General features: G+C 41.3%; 2 protein-coding genes across 5 annotated transcripts; one reads left to right on the top strand and one right to left on the bottom strand.

The window, feature by feature from the left end:
* Window positions 1–1,691: 1,691 nt before the first annotated feature.
* LOC143124146 (cystatin-like) lies at window positions 1,692–14,523 on the top strand. 2 transcript variants are annotated; one of them, XM_076285485.1, is made up of 3 exons: window positions 1,692–1,918; window positions 2,043–2,147; window positions 14,360–14,523. In XM_076285485.1, the coding sequence occupies exons 1-3, from the start codon at window positions 1,715–1,717 to the stop codon at window positions 14,438–14,440; spliced, it is 390 nt and encodes a 129-aa protein (XP_076141600.1). In that variant the 5' UTR covers window positions 1,692–1,714; the 3' UTR covers window positions 14,441–14,523. The 2 variants fall into 2 exon arrangements, with proteins under 2 accessions (XP_076141600.1, XP_076141599.1); XM_076285484.1 differs by lacking the exon at window positions 14,360–14,523 and adding an exon at window positions 2,742–3,318.
* LOC143124145 (epoxide hydrolase 1-like) lies at window positions 3,448–11,148 on the bottom strand. Of its 3 annotated transcripts, none has more exons than XM_076285483.1 (9): window positions 11,081–11,148; window positions 9,644–9,857; window positions 9,353–9,533; window positions 8,021–8,230; window positions 6,729–6,858; window positions 6,135–6,349; window positions 5,782–5,890; window positions 5,522–5,647; window positions 3,448–5,019 (listed from the first exon to the last, which is right to left on the bottom strand). In XM_076285483.1, exons 2-9 carry the CDS (start codon window positions 9,737–9,739, stop codon window positions 4,812–4,814), a joined length of 1,275 nt encoding a protein of 424 aa, XP_076141598.1. In that variant the 5' UTR covers window positions 9,740–9,857; window positions 11,081–11,148; the 3' UTR covers window positions 3,448–4,811. The 3 variants fall into 3 exon arrangements, with proteins under 3 accessions (XP_076141598.1, XP_076141596.1, XP_076141597.1); XM_076285481.1 differs by having other exon boundaries at window positions 10,928–11,137; XM_076285482.1 differs by lacking the exon at window positions 5,522–5,647 and having other exon boundaries at window positions 10,928–11,137.
* Window positions 14,524–21,139: the final 6,616 nt, after the last annotated feature.

Raw genomic sequence — 21,139 nt, 5'->3', positions numbered from 1 at the left:
ACCCTTGGCCTGAGATGGTTCTCAGTGGCCTACCCTCATTCCTATAAGACAGTTCCTGTTGCTTACACCTCAACTGATTTCCTGACCCCGCATGTGAAAGATTACATCCCTCTCCCTATGCTACAGACCTTTTATTTATTTTCTTATTTCATCACACGTCAAAACACACACACACACACATCTGACTTTCTCCAACTTTTTCACATCTCCATAGAACTTTTTATTTATTATTTTTGATTTCTCCTCCATCTATCTACCCATGTCCTTGATTGCCTAGCCTTTCTGCCCCCCCCACTCCCATCCCCAACACGCACACAAAAAACACACACACTTACATCATCACTGTCATAACCTCACATACATACAGCACACTGCTTGCTACAGTAAGCCTCCTCTACATACTTGCTGCATACTGCCCCCCCCCCCCTACATACACAGCACATTGTCTTCAGGATCTTCTCCAACACACATCCTCTACATACTTACAGCACACTGCCCCCACCTACCCACACACACACTACACACACACACACACAGTCACTGCTCCACTCCCCTCCTGCCCACACACACATCTTTACTGTCATCACTCACATACATCATACATACAGTACGGGTGTGAATTTGGAATCGAAATGCATGCCATGATCAGGTTGCAATTTAAAACACATGCAATTAATATCAAAATAGTAAGGGAATGTTTTAAGTAATCAGAAAAATGATAGGGACATGACCCTATTGTCCACCCACAATAAATTCCGCCCATGCTTTCAGTTGAGATACAGTATGTTGTGTTAGTGAATACTCTGTGTGTCATATACTGTATGTGTGATGAGAACTCCATGATTTGGTCGCAATTTAAAATACATCAAAATAGTGCTGGTTTTAAAGTAATCCGAAAAGTGATGAATTACACCCATGCTTTCACTTGAGATACAGTATGTTGTGTTGGTCATGACATAACATGACCGTAAGGGTGTGACCTGTGTGGTAGAAATGTTGGATTGCTAACAAATCTTATTACAGAGCTGATTGACATTACATTTTCATATATTATGTGTATGCTTTTCTATACATTCGATACAATGCATCAACTTTGCTTTTTCAGCCATTTGCTCTCTCCATGTCACGACTTTCTAATAAAGGTCATGCGACCCCTTTTGTCACGAGTTAAGGGTATTCTGCCTGAGGTCATAATATTAGGAATATCTTGACAGGGAGCATACTATGGCAAGAAAATGCTGAAGGATGTGTATTGTATTAACCAATTATCTTACTTACTTGGAGTAGCCACATGACTTGCATATGACGAATGGATCACATTCTATGTCCAAGAAGTGTCCATGTATTGTTGTATTTCTGCATGTATGAGGAGTTTTGGAAAAGAACATTGTACTCATGATAAGAATGATTTGTATTACCATGATGTGACTAATATGTATAAGATAGGGCCTCACCCTAGAGAACTTTGAGTAGTGTTATTGGAACATGCTGTTGCCAGTGACCTCATTTTCTAGTGATATGCTGTCAGCTCCACCTGAAACTTTCCTGTTAGCCCTATAGTTTTATCTACTGTTTATCCATTGTTCAAAACACTACAGTCCTCCCCCTTAATCATCAATGTCACCATGCAGTTTATATAGAGGCGATCAGAAATTAACTGCCTCAGACCTTTCAAGAGAATCACTCTCTGCTCCCTTGAACAGAAGCAGAGGCCATGTTCTGGACAACTGCAACCCTACTGGTCACCCTGGCTTTTGCCAGGGTCAGCACTTCTACAATGGCCGGAGCAATAACCGATACAGATGTTAATATTCCTGAGGTGAAAGACGCTTTGAATTTCGCAGTCGATGAATTCAACACGCAGAGTAATGATGTGTACATCTACAAAGTGGTGCAAGTGATCAAGGCTACGAGTCAGGTTTGTCTGCAGTCATTTCTCTTTCCTTTGCCTCCATATTGACATGTATCATTATACACATGCATGTCTACGCTTTCAATGAGCCTGAAATCCAATGTGTAGTATTATATGCTTGTTCCTACAGGTTGTTTCAGGGACCATGTACAGGTTTGAAGTGGAAATGGTTATATCTGGCTACAAGTCATCCCCACAGGAGATGTGTGCCATGGACAACTCAGAGCTCAAAAAGGTATGCTGACCATTTTAGTGTACACCCAAAGTTATTTGAAATGATGGTCTCATGACTACTTTTTTATGACTGTATTGTTTGACTTGATTGCGTGATGATGGCCTAGTATCCAGAGTATCCAGTAGTTATTCCGAATTTTAAGTTGCACAACCATGGGATACTACAAAGAATATGTGTATGTTAGTTCAAAATATTTCTGCTGATAACCGTTTCCAGTGTAACAATGTAAAAAACAAGGATCAAGTGAGTAATATATATAGTATATATAAGTGAGTAAATATGAATAATGTAAAACATATGAATGTTTTAATTATAAAAACATTTATAAGCTCAAACATATGGTGCTGGGTGCTATGTGAGATATGTATATGCAGCTTGCAAGTGACAAACTGTAACATTGGTTATCAAGTCCAAAAGTCCAAAAAAAAATTACAAATGGACCACAAAGTGACATGGTCATCCCAACTCGGCTATCAAACTGATGTCTGAATTCCCCCTTGAAATTATTGCTTAAAAGCATGTGAAGGCAGCATTAGCTGTAAATGTAAAATGTAAAACGTTCAATTTACAAACACTTTCATGTTTCTCTTTCAGCCATACACATGCTATTTTGAGGTCTGGAGTCAACCATGGCTGGGCCCACCCAATCTTATGAAGAATGTCTGCAAAAATTAGATTTTCTTGAAGAAGCTTCCATGTCCAGAAAGGTTTTGGATTGCCGCATGTAGTCATAATCATTCAGTATTTTAATGAAATTTAGTTTACATTTATTTTAACTTACCTACTGACTGTCTATTTTTTATACTACCAAGTCCAAGTTCAAGTTTTATTTGCCACATAGCCTACGCATACAAGTATAATGAGCAGTGAAATGCTTACATACCTACAGTATACTGCTGTACACACATACCACTAATATAAATTGTTGAACCTTAACCAACTGTTGACAATTCTAACCAACCTTTCTCTCAAAATAAAGGTTTTCTACACCATCGGCCTTAAGGTGTGCGTGGAGTGATGTGATTATGTTGTGACTCCATGAATTGTTCCTATATCTGAGGCAGATTGCATAACTAAAAACTATACATATGGTCCTTTTTGTCTCAGCTGAGACAACACACTCCATGATTTTTTTTCTGTGTGTTTCAGTTTTGAACAGTGTTGTTTTGAAAAGTTGTGACATTATTAATACATCAAAGGACATTTTTCTTCACCTTTAGGCTTCAGGAGTTTTGTTATGAGTTATGTGCACTCTACAAAAATACATAAACCCTTCATAACATTAACAATACAAGGTGGGTTTACATCGACACTTTTATTCTGATTAGAATCTGAAAAATGGCTCAATCTGAATAAAAATGACACAATAACACCTTGATCGGAATAAAACTACTCTGTTCTCATTCCGACTGAACAGTCAATCAGGTAAAGTAAAGCAACAATGGCTATTCCGATCTAAGATTCTAGAGTGCCTGTAAGCACCTGATCGGAATAGAACGTACCCATGTAAACAGACGGCACACATTTTTTAATTGGAATAGTTTAATCTGAATGAAACTAACTGAACTGAAATAAACTGTCCATGTAAACCAACCTACTGAGAATTGAACATTTATGAATGCAAAGGTTTTAATTTTCTAAAAAACAACAATTTACAGACAGCACCGCAGGCATTTTTCAAACAAAGCCCTTCCACAAGTTCTGTGTAAAGCCTCTGGTATACACTGCTGATCAAACTGTTTGCATACTAAATGTATCTGGTCTACATCTGGCCAGATGTATTACAGTTCCCTGACAGGGCATTCATTTCTAATTGATCACCTCTTGTGATCTCGGTTACAACAAAACGCTTTCAATATTCATCACCTCTTTCACTTGATAGTTATTTATTAGTATTTGAATGTCTATTATTGTCTATATTTGTAGATAATAAATTACCAAAATGTCTAATGCCAGAGTCATATCAAGTTGCTGCCCAAGCTTAAGGGCCGTTCACACCAGGAACGATAACTATGAAGATAACTATAATGATAAAAGCGTCCACGCTGACCAATGATAAGAAAAAAAAAAAATCTCTCATTGTGTTGATGAATGTCACCTTTTTATCATTCTCAAAATCACTCTGAAAGTGATCCCTAAAAATATCATTCTTCATGCCGTTATAGTTATAGTTTATGCATGTACGCGGTCTTTCATATTAGCTACAACAATACTTTTCTGCCGTTATCATTATAGTTATCATACTTGGTGTGAATGGCCCTTAAACAAATTAGTTATATGGAGCTCCATTATATTATATGACTTTTAAACACAACATCTTTTTTAACACAGTTACTTTTTATAAAAGTGCAATCAGCATATTAATCTTTTTGTGAATTTTTATGATTTTTTTTTGAGAATTTTCAACTAAAAGCCAGCAATTTAATGACAGCACTAATTATCGTAAAAAATTAAATAACTTTACTGTCACTGTAGTATTTATTTTACAATAAAATGGCTTAACAAAGTTATTTTTTATATAAAAGTGCAGTCAGTATAACTCTTCCTTACTGTGAATTTTGGTTATCATAAGTAATTTTATCATCGCCGTAGTATTTCTCTTTTTTTCAATTTTACAAACAAACCTAATACGCTTTTTCAGACAACTACAAGTTAATATGCAATTCACAATTTTTTGCATTCCACCTTTTCCACAAACTGCACAAAGTCGTCTGCCAGCAGCTTGGGCTCCTCAAAGGCAGCAAAGTGCCCCCCGCTGGACATGTAGGTGTAGGAGCGGATGTCCTTGTACCTCCAGCGGGCCCAGGCCTGGGGGCAGTGAAGCAGCTCTTGGGGGAAAGCCGCAAATCCCATCGGCACATAAATGCCAGTCCTGCAGGCAAAAAGTCTACGTTTACCAATAAGCAGGTAGATGGTCACTGGAAAGGTGGACAGCTCAGAGTTGGTCTTCTGTTTTCTGATCATCTTTTCTTTTCTTTTTTTTATTTAAAAAAAAAAAACAATTCACAATGTATGCAACAAATCAACACTCTGCGACATATTTTACTACTGTATAGAGTTGAACAATAAGGGCATGTGTCCATCAACTGTTTTTTTTTGGGCTTTTTTTGCGCCCTCAACCTCATTTTCAGAGCGCGTCAGTCGAGTGTTTATTGTTGCTATGTTACAATGTTTTGATTGGTGGTCGAGAGAGAAGTGACATTGACGAGCCCAGCGCTGTTGTAAAAGTTAAACAGATTTCAACTTTCACCGCTCTGAGTGCGGCGAGGGCTTTTTTCCACCGAGGGCAAGGAGCGCTGTGAACGCTGAACTTCAAAGGATTTGTATAGAAAATAGAAAAATTCATATGGCATAATTCTTTATATCACACTGACCTGGAATCTATTCTCTTTTCTGGATTAGATTTCAGGTTCTCTTTATAGAAACGCATTGAGGAGACAATGGTTCCAGTGGTCCAGTAGATCATGACATTGGTGAGAAGGTCATCCAGGGAATAATTCCTGTATCAGATAAGAAAAACGTCCTTTGAAGAAGAGCTATGTGCATATAGATCATTAAAGAGTTCTAAAATAAATGTAGAGGAAAAAACATTGTGATTTTCTTAAAAAACTCTGTGACATAACTAGCAGCTCACCTCTCCAAGCCCCCATCTTCTAGATCTCTGTTCTGCTTATCAGTCCAAGAGGAGAATTTCTCCAGAATGTAGGCAGCCAGCCCAACTGGGGAGTCGTTCACTCCACAGCCTGTAATGGAAGATGGAATCAGAGTTTCTGCTACAGCTGCTGCTAGTGGTCCACTATACACCACTGCATTCATATGTAACATGGCGGTATCATTGTAGCTCAATTATGCATTCAACCATTGTCATAATAGTGAAACCAGGACAATGCAAACAGAACACATAAAAGGGGTAACAACACAATCATTAGTCATGAAGTCTTGTATTTTTAAAACAAGAGCAGCCACCTGCTGAAAGTCAAAGTCTACCTGCTGTGTCTGGCTTGGTGGCCTGAATGTGCAGATACCCCGACTCCTTCAGTATTTCATACACATTCTTTTCAAAGTATGGGAAGAGCCGACGGACATCTTCACGTGTGAAGCCAACCAGGAAAGGCAGGTATGGTCCAATGATCAGAGACAGCAGCATACCAAGACCTCCCCGTGTCACAGCAAGCATGTTCAAGTGGAGGCCTCTGATGCATCTACAAGTAAGAGCAGAAAGTTGGTGCTATAATTCAGAGTGAAACTGTGCGAGGTTTATTTTATTCTGTTTTTTGAAAAGGTGTTTTGTGTATTGTTTTGTTGAAAACTGTCAGAAATCACCTACGAGCTACAGAATGTGATGCAACAATCGTTTTAAAGTAATGTGTTGTCTGTTGCCCAGATATGATCCACTAAAGTTAGCATGCAAACCAGCTAGCAGCAGGCTGGCTCTCTTGTAATACCACTTTGTACCACAGGTGGCGCTGTATTATATACCATGCAAGTTGATGGAAGAGTGTTGTATGGCTGCTTTCAACGCAAATCAAATCATAGCTCCTTTAAATCAGCAGTAAAGACTGAATGAAAGGACATCCTTACTTAGGCTTCATCTGGGCCATATTGGTCGTGATTAGAGAGCCCCAGTCACCCCCCTGAAGGTAGAACTCTGTGAATCCCAAACGCTCCATCAGCTTCAGAAAGACTCGAGCAGCGTCCATCGAGTTAAATCCTGGAGATCAAACACATCAGGACATATTCAAATACAGTATATAGCCTAAGTGACAGCATCACATGATGGGCAAAATTCAAGCAGTATGTGTTGTGCTTACAATATCAAATATTACAAATAATATTTAGCTAAATGGTCCATGTATGAATCGTTCATTTGATATTCTATTGAGAATCCAAAAACAAAAAATTAACAAATGAATGGTTATTTCATTATTTGTTTATGAATGTGATACAAACAAACAAATAATGCTTTGTTTTTCAGACTTTTGATTTCATGGTCAGCTCAAAAGTAAACATTTAAAATACGGCCTCAGGGCCAAAATGATTTTGATATATATATTTTTTCCGATTGCTATGACCCGGAAATTATTTATTGACTTCCATTGCCAGAGCTGCTTCTGTTTTGCATTGTTAAATCATTATAACTTTAACATACACACAATTTAACCTAAAGACAATGGCTATATATAAATGTCCACTCGGACAGTGACAGAATCTCTCTTTTTTCCCTCAGCCGACAGTCTAAACAAATAGGTTTTTCTAACTTGTATGCTCGATTTGAATTATTTGCTCTGCTTGTAAAAGAAGCTGTAGCCCACTTCCCTTTGATCAATGTGCTTGTTGAACGATGCTGGCAAGTGTATCCCTAGTTTCCCTGTCATGCCATAGCTACCTGTCTCTGATGTAATCTCACTAGAAGTTAGGCTACTGCAGCTGGTTGCCTTCGAATGACGTTGTTGACAACAAATCTGAGCTGAGATCAATAAAACATCTACTTCCTTGCAATAACATGGGCTGATACTACATATAGGCCAGTCATTACTTCTATAATCATGGGGCAACACTGGGCGAACGCGATGTTCATAAACGAAACAGGCGAAACTCGCTAGTTGCTAGAAAATGTTTTCTGTCAGTAGGGATGGCCAAAAGTCACTAAATCTAGCAACAAAGTCACTAAATTGGCAACACTGAGCACTGACAGGCCTAAAAGACCAAGAAAGTGACTTCAGATTGACTTCTGAAATTGGAAAAAAATAAATATCCAAATCAATTTCGGCCCTGAGGCCGTTTTTTAAATGTTCTACCTTTGAACTTTATGGGAACATACTTAAATACACAATACATACTTATACATAGGACTATGTGATGATTTTCTTTACCCTGTTTATGTGGGGCTTCTGAGTAGCCGTATCCTGGGATAGAGGGACAGATGACTTCAAATGCCAGGCCATCCTGTGTCTCTGTGAGCAGTGGAAGGATCTTGTAGAACTCAAAGAAAGAACCTGGCCATCCATGGACTAGCATGAGAGGCAAGACCCTCTGTCCTTCGCGATACTGTGGACGCACACGAATGAAGTGGATATCCAGTCCTGAGATCAAAGTAAAGACAGGCCTTTAGTACAAGCGTTTTTATATCTTTTGGGACTGGTTGATATCATTAAATGGAGTATTCAGACCTGGGGCCCATTGCACAAAACTAGGATAAGGGATTAAGCTGGGAAACTTGGTTATCCTGGCTCAATTTATCCGTGATCCGGTTGCACAAAAGCGGGATGGGGGCAGTAGGATATGTTATGGTATAAGTTACCATGGAGATTTATTCTGTGGAGCTAGCCTGCTCCAGACCAGGCTAAATTCCAGAATCTAATCTCATCCCTTATCTCAGTCAGCAGTTACCACAAACGGAAACCAATAGTTATTCCACTACCCATTGTTATCACATATAACTAGACCCACTGTCATTATTTAAACGTTTGTGATCATTAATTTCAATCATTTTGGATAAATGATGATTTTTAGATGATGTTGCATATAAGGCTATATATAAAATGACGGAATATTAGGGCCAAATTCCTCTGCCACTGCACGACATATTTAACTGAAATTCACAGCATGCATCTCTACCACTGCAGGACATATTTAACTTAACTTTAAAGCGCGCATATTAACTAATTTAACACATATTGGTCCCTCACCAGCCGACCACTGTCGTCATCAGGGAAGATTGCTTTGCTTTAACACTGTGGCGGTGTTGCCTTTCTTTTTAATTATGTCTTATACATACTCGCCATTCCCGACCTGTCATGCGACAATATAACGTCACGTGCGCGCCGTAACCATTTATACTCGCGCGTGGTGGTCGCAACACTAGTTGCAATATTCTCCTAGAGAGAGGTGTTGCTATTGTGAAAAGGCTATCGCTACCTACTTTACACCGTACTGTAGCAATGAAGCCGCTCTACTTGCCATGGTGAATCAGTGAATCTGTGATCGGTGGCGGGGTCTATTTGAGGGATCCGTGAGCGCGCACTTATCCAGGATAGGTTTCACCTGGCTTGATAAATCCGTGTCTGCTCATCCTGGCTTGGTCTTTGTGCAACCAATTAAGCCTGGACGCTCTTGTTTTGGATTCATTGAGCTCAGCTCAGTCACTTATCCTGAATATCTTGATCCTACTTTTGTGCAACGGGCCTCTGATCCTGTAGACTCACCTTCTATTTTGGTTTTGAAATGTGGATACTTGTTCAGCACCTTCACCTGCTTGTTCCAGTCAAATTGATTCCTCCAGTATGACACAACCTTTCTGAGGTAAACAGAATTGAAGCCATAATGGAAGCGGCCATCTTCCAGTGGCTCAGTATACCTTGTTTGATCAATACGTCTATAAAGGTCCTAAAAACAAAAACACCTATAAGTCACCATATAAAGGGTACAATTCAACTGGAGTATTATTCATATTCTATATACAGGTATGATTTACATTTTTCCATTTCTTTTTTTACCTGAATTTCATCCTCAGATGCCTCTACTGTGAAAGGATGTATTGTCTCATCTTCACTGAGTGATCTCTCACCTCTCGCCCACCAACCCTGACCCATAGGGATGGTCTTTGCAACCTTTTTCTTGAATATCAGGTACCATGTTACAAGTCCAACCCCTACTGTAGACAGTGACAACAGCTGTAGTTGTTGTTGGTCCAAACTTTGAAGGGTTTCCCTGCAGAATACAAAATCACTATTTCAGAAATTAACAAATGTAACAGCTCGTAAGTCCTCGGTTGGGTAATAATAAGTCATTGCAAAACAGAGGTTAAGTTGTTGGTCAGACTCATTATGCAACATACTATTCCGTTATTAAGTGAGGATGCAATAATGGGGTAATAAATCTCTTTCTGGGTCCAATGTCTTTCCGCTCGTTTTTCTCCATAGACAGTGAAATAAACCATTTGTTCTGCTATTCAGGGTAGCCTTTAAGAAAATTGTCATCCTACAACTCACTTGTTGCCTCAACCTAATAAAATCCTATCTTTTGCAGAAGCCTAGACGCAGGCGCGCCTGCAGGTATACGGCCGTACCAGAGCCCGTCTACGGACTTATTAGACATTCTCTGGCCGTACGCACTACTCAACGAGATATGATTTCCCATGTGTATTCACACCAAATTGGCCTACCATGACTTCCCAACTCTGCACAGTATCCCATTAACTGCATGACAGTATAGGCTATTTACCATTTTTATGTAAAGTTTGTAAACACTTGATCAAAATGCAGAACAATGCAGAAAGAAATATGCGCACATCTTTTGTTTGAGCAGAATACGCACGCACCACGCAACAATTACAGAATGTGTAGGCTAGGCTACTTGTTGTTTTCTTTAGTTGCTGTGTAGGCCTAATAGTTAGAAAGTTATTTTTCATAGCATTATTGTGAGACTAGTCGCCGAGCTAGGCCTCCCTCAGAGATTTTCACTAGGGACGTTAGGCTAGAGTGGTGGAAAACGAACATAACTTTACATTTCATTTCCTCCTGCTCTGCTACTTTTTCTTTCCCAGCTTTCAGCAAAGGGCTAGTCTGGTTCAGGCCCGGAGGGAGGGAGTGTGACAGTAATGCGAGCTATGCGTAAGCTAACCTGCAACAACGCTGTTCAGACTGGCGAGCGCAAACACGCAGGTGTAGCCCACTTTTGATAAACCCGTAACAATGCCCCCCTCAGTTATGCTAACTTGCTTAAATGTGCCCTGCAAACTCAAAACTCAAATTTTGTGCTGTGATGAAAGAGCTACTCACAGAATATGTTCGACTGCCTGCATGGTGAATATCACGTCGAATTTTCTAAAGCAAGTTTTAGTCTTCGGGCGTTACATTAGTCAGGTTCATGAGCTACCTTAGGCCTACTTCTACCAAAGATTGTTAAGGCTGCGTGTACAGTAGGTGACCTACGATAGAGTAGGCTACGTTCCAAGACGAAGAGCTTGACCCCGTTCGGTTCTGACTCGGGCAAATGTGAGGAAACTACAGGTCTAGCGACATCTGTCGACTGTCTGGAATTATTAAACCCGCCCACTCCAAAGGCCATTCTCAACTTTCACTCATTTTCAATGTCAGTCCCACATTAAAATGTAATTTGCTGCCGCTAGGGTGCGTCTAGATTTCTAGGCTATGTCAGTCTACCAGTCTAATATTTTTTTTAGACCTTGTGAATTGCCATAACCAAAGTGTTATGAATTGAATTTTCAAACCCCACCTGACCCCATCAACCCGGCAAAATGGTAATGTTAAAATTCACATCTTGGTTCCACATTAGACTACATTTCCTGTCTCAGTCCGCGGCGCTGGATCAGATGTTATTTTAATTAATATGTCGGTCTGCTTATGACTCTTATGTTTGTGTGTGGCTATTTTGTTTTGAATCTATGATCTTCCTTGTCAAAAAAGAAAGGCATTATTAGACACAAAAGAAGAAATTTCCTCCTGTTCCTCGCGCCCCACCTGGACCTTGATGTTGCACTTCTTCCTCCACAACTGCACCCTGCTCCACTCCACTGGTTCCGGGCTCAGGAGGATCTTCAGCCAGCAGAGCTGCTGGACATTTTGGTTTATTTATTGTATGGCTTAGTTTCAGGTATTAATATGAAGTGATACAATAAAATGATTAAACAAAACCATTTTCACAAGAAGTCTGTATGTATATAAGCCTGTATGTATAGTAAGCATTGACTGCCCTTGATGTTGGACGCCCTCCAAATCCCTCAATGCTTTCTGCACTGAGGGTAGAGGCAGCGAGGTCCTCCGCTGGTGTCAGACCCTCAGTATTGCCCAGTCCCCCTCCCGTCTCCAAAAGCTGTTTTCGGTTCACGGCGAGCTTTTGCTTTCCCTGTCTCCTGATATCATTGTACCGTTTACGGCATTGTGCAGCTGTTCTGGTGATGCCAGAAGATGAAGACGCGCTCGCCGCAACCTCCTCCCACACCTGCTTCACCTTAGAGAGTTTTTGGTGGTGTTTTCGTGTCCCCGTAAATAGTGTGCTTGCAGGCCTTCACCTCACGCACGAGCATATCGGTTTCTTCGTGGGTGAACCGTTCCTGTCATCCAGGTAACTGCGCCGTTGTTATAACAATTCGCCATTGTTTAAGCGCACATGGCTTTTAAAAGGAATGGGAGATGAAGGTCTAATTGGTGCATGTCACGCCCAAAACACACTTCTGGTTAATTAAAAGAATTAGTACAACCTTTTTGAACAATGCGCCCAACGAAATCATGATGAATGTGGGCTGGTCATGCCCAAAAACATCTTTAAGCTTAGCACCAGTGACCAAGCGTTTTGGATCGCCAAAATAGAGCCCATAGACTTTTGATGTACAGTAAACGGACAAGGCTTCTGATACAAACATAATGTTCGGTGTGATATGTTTTTCTGACCCTTGACCTGATATGGTTCTCAGTGGCCTACCCTCATTCCTATACGACAGTTCCTGTTGGTTACACCTCAGTTGATTTTCTGACCACAAGTATCCAGGCAGCTGCGTGTGATATCTGTCTGATGAGGACTGAGCAATTCAATGGAGATTAACGGATGTGAATTTGGAACCAAAAAACGTGCTATGATCAGGTCGCAATTTAAACCCTTATGCAATTAATATCTAAATAGTGGAGGGGAATGTTTTAAGTAATCAGAGAAGTGATAGGACCATGACCCTACCACCCCCACCACAAATTACACCCATGCTCTCAGTTGAGATACAGTGTTGCTTCTGTTGCAATTTGTTCAACGTTGACCCCTATTTTGGCTTAAAATGACTGGACTTGTGTTAGTCATGACATAATTGTGACATACTCTGCGTGTCATATCTGTGTGATGTGAACGGGTGTGAATTTTCAACCAAAACGCATGCCATGATCTGGTTGCAATATTAAAATAGTGGTGGGAACAGTTTAAACTAATCAGAAAAGTGATGAATTACACACATGCTTTCAGTTGAGATACAGTATACTATTAGTCATGACATAACATGAGCATAAGGGTGTGACCTGCATCTCCTAAGAATAGTCTGTGTGTTATATCTGTGTGATGAGAACTCAACCGGGAAGAACAGGTGTGAATTTTCAACCAAAATGCATGATGAATTACACCCATGCTTTCAGTTTAGATACAGTATGTTGTTAGACATGACCGTAAGGTTGTGACCTGCATCTCTTAGGAATGCGCTGTCTGCTCCACCTGAAACCTTGCTGTTAGCCCTATAGGTGTATCTACTGTTTATCTATTGTTCAAATACTTCAGTCTTCAATCATCAATGTCACCATGCAGTATATATAGAGGCGATTAGAAATTAACTGCCTCAGACCTTTCAAGAGAATCACTGTCCGCTCCCTTGAACAGAAGCAGAGGCCATGTTCTGGACAACTGCAACCCTACTGGTCATCCTGGCTTTTGCCAGGGTCAGCACCTCTCCAATGTCCGGAGAAATGACCGATACAGATGTTAATATTCCTGCGGTGAAAGACGCTTTGAATTTCGCAGTCGGTGAATTCAACAAGCAGAGTAATGATGTGTACATCTACAAAGTGGTGAAAGTGATCAAGGCTACGAGTCAGGTTTGTCTGCAGTCATTTCTCTTTCCTTTGCCTCCATATTGACATGTATCATTATACACATGCATGTCTACGCTTTCAATGAGCCTGAAATCCAATGTGTAGTATTATGTGCTTGTTCCTACAGGTTGTTTCAGGGACCATGTACAGGTTTGAAGTGGAAATGGTTATATCTGGCTGCAAACCATCCCCACAGGAGATGTGTGCCAAGGACACCCAAAGTTATTTGAAATGCTGGTCTCATGACTACTTGTTTTTTACGACTTGGTATTGTTTGACCTGTCTGATTATGGCCTAGTATCCAGAGTTGTGAAGTAGTTATTCCAACTTTTAAGTTGCACAACCATGGGATACTACAAAGACTATGTGTTTGTTAGTTCAAAATATTTCTGCTGATTACCGTTTCCAGTGTAACAATGAAGAGTAAAAGACAAGGATCAAGACAGCCATGAAATATGAATAATGTAAAACATGTTTTAATCATAAAAACGAGTATAAGCTTAAACGTATGGTGCTGGGTGCTTGTGAGACCACTTAATTATTGCTTAAAAACATGTGAAGGCAGCATTAGCTGTAAATGTAAAATGTTACGTTCAATTTACAAACACTTTCATTTTTCTCTTTCAGCCATACACATGCTATTTTGAGGTCTGGAGTCAACCATGGCTGGGCCCACCCAAGCTTATGAAGAAGGTCTGCAAAAATTAGATTTTCTTGAAGAAGCTTCCATGTCCAGAAAGGTTTTGGATTGCCGCATGTAGTCATAATCATTCAGTATTTTAATGAAATGTAGTTTACATTTATTTTAACTTACCTACTGACCGCCTTTTTTATACACTACCAAGTCCATGTTCAAGTTTTATTTGTCACATACAAGTATAATGAGTAGTGAAATGCTTACATACCTATACGGCTGTACACACATGTATACCACTCACATACATTGTTGATCCTAAACCAACTGTTGACAATTCTAACCAACCTTTCTCTCAAAATAAAGGCTTTCTACATCATTGGCCTCAAGGTGTGTGTAGAGTTAAGTGATGTAATATTATTATGACTCCATGAACTGTTTCTATATGTGAGGCCGATCTGGTAACTAAATACCATATGGTCCTGCATAACATTAATAACAGATAAATGTTATAATAAACATTTAATAAATGTAAAACAGGAAATGTTATAACTTTCTACTCAAAAGCCAACAATTTACTAACAGCACTGATTCAATCTAAAGGCGTTTTTAAACAAAGCCCTTTCTGAAGTACTGTAGTGTGGAGCCTCTGGTAGGCCTACACACTGCTGGTCTAACTGATTGCATACCAAGGGCGCATTCACACTAGACCGTTTGCTCCTGACCCGAGTTTATTTGGACCGATGGTTCGGTGATTTTTGCTAATGTGAACGCAGTCTACCGAACGCGGACCCAGGTCCGGACCAGGGTCCGCTAGAAAACAGTGGTCTGGGGTATGGTTCGTTAGAACTCTGGTGCAGTTTGAATGCTATCAGTTCCAAAACCAGGAAATAAACTGCTGCTTTTGTGATGTTGCCAAGCGATATTGTTAAATAGAAGCTAAATGGACCCAGTGTGATGGCAACCTTAGTGTATCTGGTCTGCATTTGGCCAGATTTATTAGTTCCCTGACATGGCTTTCATTAGTTGATCGCCTCTTTGGTTAAACAAAAGGGTTTCAATATTTATCATCTCTTTCACTTGATGACAGTATTTGAATAGTCTGCATTTGACCAGGTCCTCGATAAGGTAAAAATTTATTGCAAAATAGAGGTTAAGTTATTGGTCAGACTCATTATGCAGGCTGCAGAGGGTACCACACCATGCTAACGTATGAACAGAATCAAACACACTGTGAAAAGGGAAGTTATCCTCATTATTTTTATTATTTTTTGAATTGGCATGATATTATATTCAAATTACGGAAAAGTATTCACAGCACTTCACTTTCTCCACATTGTGTTATGTTTCAGTCTTTTCCCCCCCTCAAAATTCTACACACAATATACCATAATGACATCATGAAAAAAGTTTTTTTTTTAATATTTGCAAATTTATTAGGAATAAAGAACGTAACGTAAAAAGCCTTTGCGCAATACTTTGTTATGGCACCTTTGGCAGCAATTACAGCCTCAAGTCTTTTGGAATATGAAACCACAAGCTTGCCACACCCATCTTTGGCGAGTTCTGCCCATTCCTCTTTACAGAACCTCACGAGCTCCATCAGCCATTTTCAGATCCCTCCAGAGATGTTCAATGGGATTCAAGTCTGGGCTCTGGCTGGGCCACTCTAGGACATTCACAGAGTTGTCCTGAAGCCACTCCTTCGATATCTTGGCTGTGTGCTTAGGGTCGTTGTCCTGTTGAAAGATGAACCTTCGACCCAGTCTGAGGTCAAGTGCGCTGTGGAGCAGGTTTTCCTCCAGAATTTCTCTGTACATTGCTGCATATCTTTCCCTCAATCCTGAATAGTCTCCCAGTTCCTGCCACTGAAAAACATCCCCACGGCATGATGCTGCCACCACCATGCTTCACTGTAGGGATGGTATTGGCCAGGTGATGAGCGGTTCCTGGTGTCCTCCAAACATAACGCTTGGCATTCACGCCAAAGAGTTTAATCTTTGTCTCATAAGACCAGAGAATTTTGATTCTGATGGTCTGAGAGTCTTTCAGGTGCCTTTTAGCAAACTCCAGGTGGGCTGCCATGTGCCTTTTACTAAGGAGTGGCTTCCGTCTGGCAACTCTACCATACAGGCCTGATTGGTGGAGTGGTTCAGTGATGGTCTTCCTTCTGGAAGGTTCTCCTCTTTCCACAGAGGAATCCTGGAGCTCTGTCAGAGTGACCATCGAGTTATTGGTCACCTCCCTAACTAAAACCCTTCTCCCACGATCACTCATTTTAGAGGGACGGCCAGCTCAAGGAAGAGTCTTGTTGGTTCCAAACTTCTTCCATTTGGCCACTGTGAAGCCACTGAGCTCATTGGGACCTTTAAAGCAGCAGACATTTTTCTGTTTTTCTGAAAATGTTCTGTACCCATCTGTGCCTTGAGACAATTCCTTCGACTTCATGTTTTTTTTGTGGTCTGACACGCACTTCTTCTTTTTCTTTTTCTTCTTTGGGGTTTTACGACAGCCGGCATCCAAAAAGTTGCATTGCTGTCACCTATGGGACTAGCACCATAGTGCACTATATCCTGCTATATAGTCCAGTGTCTAGTGTCTCCCGCTTAAAGGAACACGCCACCCAAAATCAGTAGTGATATATGTTCTTACCGTAACTTTCACGAGTTGAGTCGTACCTCTCCCGCGTCGGTAGGTGCACTCAAACGCTCTGTCGCGCGGCGCGAATGTGTTAGCATGTTGCTATGCTAGCGGGCTCTGCCGTGGCCGTAGAGAGAGGCACATAGCAGTATTCAAACACCTCCACGTTTTACCTACTTAAATACAGTTGCAGGAGTAGTTGATGAAAAATGTTAGGGCACACAACATGAATTGTGACGATTTTCCAAGCGAATAAACATGAGAACTACAATGTGTGGCGCAATAGCACTTGGGAGTACTTCGACCTAGCGTGGTAATATTATTAACACCTAATTGTAGATCCTATCCACCACAGAGTTTAGAACCCATGCTGGATCGACCCTCAGCCTCTCCCTCCCCTCTGAGCGAGAGAGGCACACACACTAGAGGTGGTGGCTGGTTGTTTTAATGTAGGCTATATGGGTGATGCAGCGCTGCTGACGTGAGGCTAGAAAGCCCTTGCCTGTTCTAGAAAGACTGATCTAATGCAGCAAATATATTAAAAGGCTAAAGTCGTACATTGGCCATGTTGTAGCCTATCCCCAGAATATCAGCAGCAAACTCAGTCTCTGTCGCGCAAAACAGTCTCCAAATAAAACGCACATCGGCCTGTTGCCTATTCTGCCAGCTTGTGACAATATATCGTCCAAAATGCTTGATTGCATTGCATTCTCCACATTTTTAGCTACATTTTCATGTACCACATCAGCATTTTTGTTCAGTGAATCTTTTGTAAATTGCTTTACAATTACCGTCGGGCCTATAGGCCTATTGCCTGGCTTGCCTCAGCTTCGGTCACGTCCTTTTACAATTTTATCATTGTAATAAAAAACGCAATTTGCCACATAATTTCAGCATGCTCCTGGCCTACTAATTAATGCCTATTGTACTTTATTTTTTGCAAAAAGAAAGAAATCCTTGATAAAATAACAAGTCATTCACATTATAGGCTACTTTACACACTGTTATGTCAGGTTGACTGACAAGCCTGTTCTGAAGACTCCCATTCATTTTGACTGCACGAGCGCGTCTTTTTCAGACAGACATCGCAATTAATTTTATAGCAGGCCATCGGACAAATATGACCCCTCGATATTAAAGAAACTCCGACTCCATTCATTCTGAAAGTCCACCGCACAACAATGCAACGTGCATGTTCACATTTTTAGTAACAACCGCCAAACTTGCTTGCTTGCCTTACACATCTAAGTTTTCCGACTATTTTTCTTACCTTCTTTTTCCGCTGTGGATGTTAGTGAGTTTGTAGAAGTTTTAGCTCTTACGTTCTGAACATCTCGCACTGCCATCGCCCGATGTCATTTCTTAGTCATATCACTCTGTCTCTCTTTTAAATGCCTATTCCCTGAATGGTAGGCTACAATTATGTGTTTTATATATAGGCTAATATCTAAACAAAATAACCCAGGCAGTCTCATCTAGGATATAACACAGGTTGAAGTTGGTTCTATTTAGGGAGGTGAACATCTGTAGATGACTCAGAAATGACATCGGAAGACAAGGAGTGAATATGGCAAGAGGCAAGCCGAAGTCTGCTGACAAGGGCCCGACGGTAATTGTAAAGCAATTTACAAAAGATTCACTGAACAAAAATGCTGATGTGGTACATGAAAATGTAGCTAAAAATGTGGAGAATGCAATGCAATCAAGCATTTTGGACGATATATTGTCACAAGCTGGCAGAATAGGCAACAGGCCGATGTGCGTTTTATTTGGAGACTGTTTTGAGAGACTGAGTTTGCTGCTGATATTATGGGGATAGGCCTAGCCAATGTACGACTTTTGCCTTTTAATATATTTGCTGCATTAGATCAGTCTTTCTAGAACAGGCAAGGGCTTTCTAGCCTCACGTCAGCAGCGCTGCATCACCCATATAGCCTACATTAAAACAACCAGCCACCACCATAGTGTGTGTGCCTCTCTCGCTCAGAGGGGAGGGAGAGGCTGAGGGTCGATCCAGCATGGATTCTAAACTCTGTGGTGGATAGGATCTACAATTAGGTGTTAATAATATTACCACGCTAGGTCGAAGTACTCCCAAGTGCTATTGCGCCACACATAGTAGTTCTCATGTTTATTCGCTTGGAAAATCGTCACGTTTCATGTTGTGTGCCCTAACATTTTTCATCAACTACTTGTGCAACTGTATTTAAGTAGGTAAAACGTGGAGGTGTTTGAATACTGCTATGTGCCTCTCTCTACGGCCACGGCAGAGCCCGCTAGCATAGCAACATGCTAACACATTCGCGCCGCGCGACAGAGCGTTTGAGTGCACCTACCGACGCGGGAGAGGTACGACTCAACTCGTGAAAGTTACGGTAAGAACATATATCACTACTGATTTTGGGTGGCGTGTTCCTTTAACCCCTGACATGCACTGTTAACTGTGGGACCTTATATAGACAGGTGTGTGCCTTTCCAAATCATGTCCAATCAACTGAATTTACCACAGGTGGACTCCAATTAAGCTGTAGAAACATCTCAAGGATGATCAGTGGAAACAAAATGCACCTGAGCTCAATTTTGAGCTTGACCGCAAAGGCTGTGAATAAGTGATTTCTTCGTTTTCTTTTTTGTTTTTTTTGATAAATTTGCAAAAATCTCAAACAAACGTTTTTTTAAGTTATCATTATGGGGTATTATGTGTAATCCATTTTGGAAAAAGGCTGTAACATAACAAAATGTGGAAAAAGTGAAGCGCTGTAAATACAACATTGACAGAACAGCCAGTCAACATTTTGGGTAAACTGTTTGACTGCAGCCTAAAGGACACAGCAAAAGGGCACATAAAACCATCAGAAACATTGAAACCTGGCTAGCCAAGGTATTCATGGGTTTCATCAGGTCCCTTCCACAGGTGTATTAATCAAGCACCATGCAGTCTGCATTGATAATCAAGGTGCTTGATTTATTACACCTGTGGAAAGGGACCTGGTGAAACCCATGAATAAATCTGAGTTGCCCGGGTGATTTACCAACATGCCATTCTGCCCAGGGTCTTATGACCCCTTCTACTCTACGAGGTTCCTATGACAACTGTGGAAGCCCTGGAGAGGAAGAGCAGCAGCTATCTGTGGAGGTGGCTTGGCTTGCCAAGGAGCTCAAACAGTGCTGCTTGTTAAGTAAAGGGTCCAACAACATTCTACAACTCCCCTTCTCCCCTTCAGTGGTCCCTCAGAAGAATTAATTGTGACTTAGACAAGAGAAGCCATGCAGTATAGAGGTACCAAGGTACCAAGGATTCCAGTATATTATAGAGATTCCAATGACCCAAAGTAGCAGCTGCTGATAATGAGATCCGTACTGGCAGAAATCCAAGGGTTTGGCAGAGAAACAGCAGAGGGCTTGTAACAGTGGGGCAGTCAAGTCTGGGCTACCCGCCAAGCTGCCAGATCAGCAAAGTCAGAGGAAAGGAGCGCCAACATCTTCTCCAGGGAGATGTGCGCACATGGGTGTTGAAGAGGTGTGGGGCAGCAGGATGGTGGGATTTAATCAGTCTGGAAAGGTGAAAAAACAGACTAGAGCGGTGGGCTGACTTCGACCGCATCAGATTTCTGGTCAAATCTGTCTATGACACCTTACCAAGTCTGGCAAACCTTCACAAATGGGGCAAGAGTGAAACGCCCATAGTACCCAGAGTACTGTCACTATGGTTGAGTATGCGCTCTGACTGCCTGCCATACCAAGGACTTTTGTGTTGTGGTGAAGCTGCAGGTTTAGTACGCTCGGGTGGGGTGACCGCTCTCTCCATTCGCTACATATGGTGTCAGCAGTGGGATGGCTTGCCATCTGAGGCGTGCCAAATGTGTGAGCCGTGTGTGGGACCCCCAGGAGAGGGTTTCCCCTGTGTGAGGGATGCCAGCGTGCGTAAAGCACATCAGGACATTTCCCGAAAGGGGAGGGCAGTGCGACAGGGTACTGTCACTATGGTTGCATGTGCTCCGACTGCCATACCAATGAGCCTGGCTCTTTGGGATTAAGCTGAAGGTTTAGGCAGGGATCACACTGACCAGCAGCAAGCGGCAGGTTTCCTATAGTTCTCTGTGGTTCGGCAGCGAAACATTGGCAACGCTGGC

This window comes from Alosa pseudoharengus, unplaced genomic scaffold (genome assembly GCF_046254945.1).
Source record: "Alosa pseudoharengus isolate Yale_2024_CS ecotype anadromous, Long Island Sound unplaced genomic scaffold, YU_APseudo_1.1 YU_APseudo_1.1_scf_15, whole genome shotgun sequence".
Lineage (NCBI taxonomy): Eukaryota > Metazoa > Chordata > Actinopteri > Clupeiformes > Clupeidae > Alosa > Alosa pseudoharengus.
Note: the sequence above shows the minus strand (reverse complement) of the source record. Positions and strands in the feature narration are given on the sequence as shown.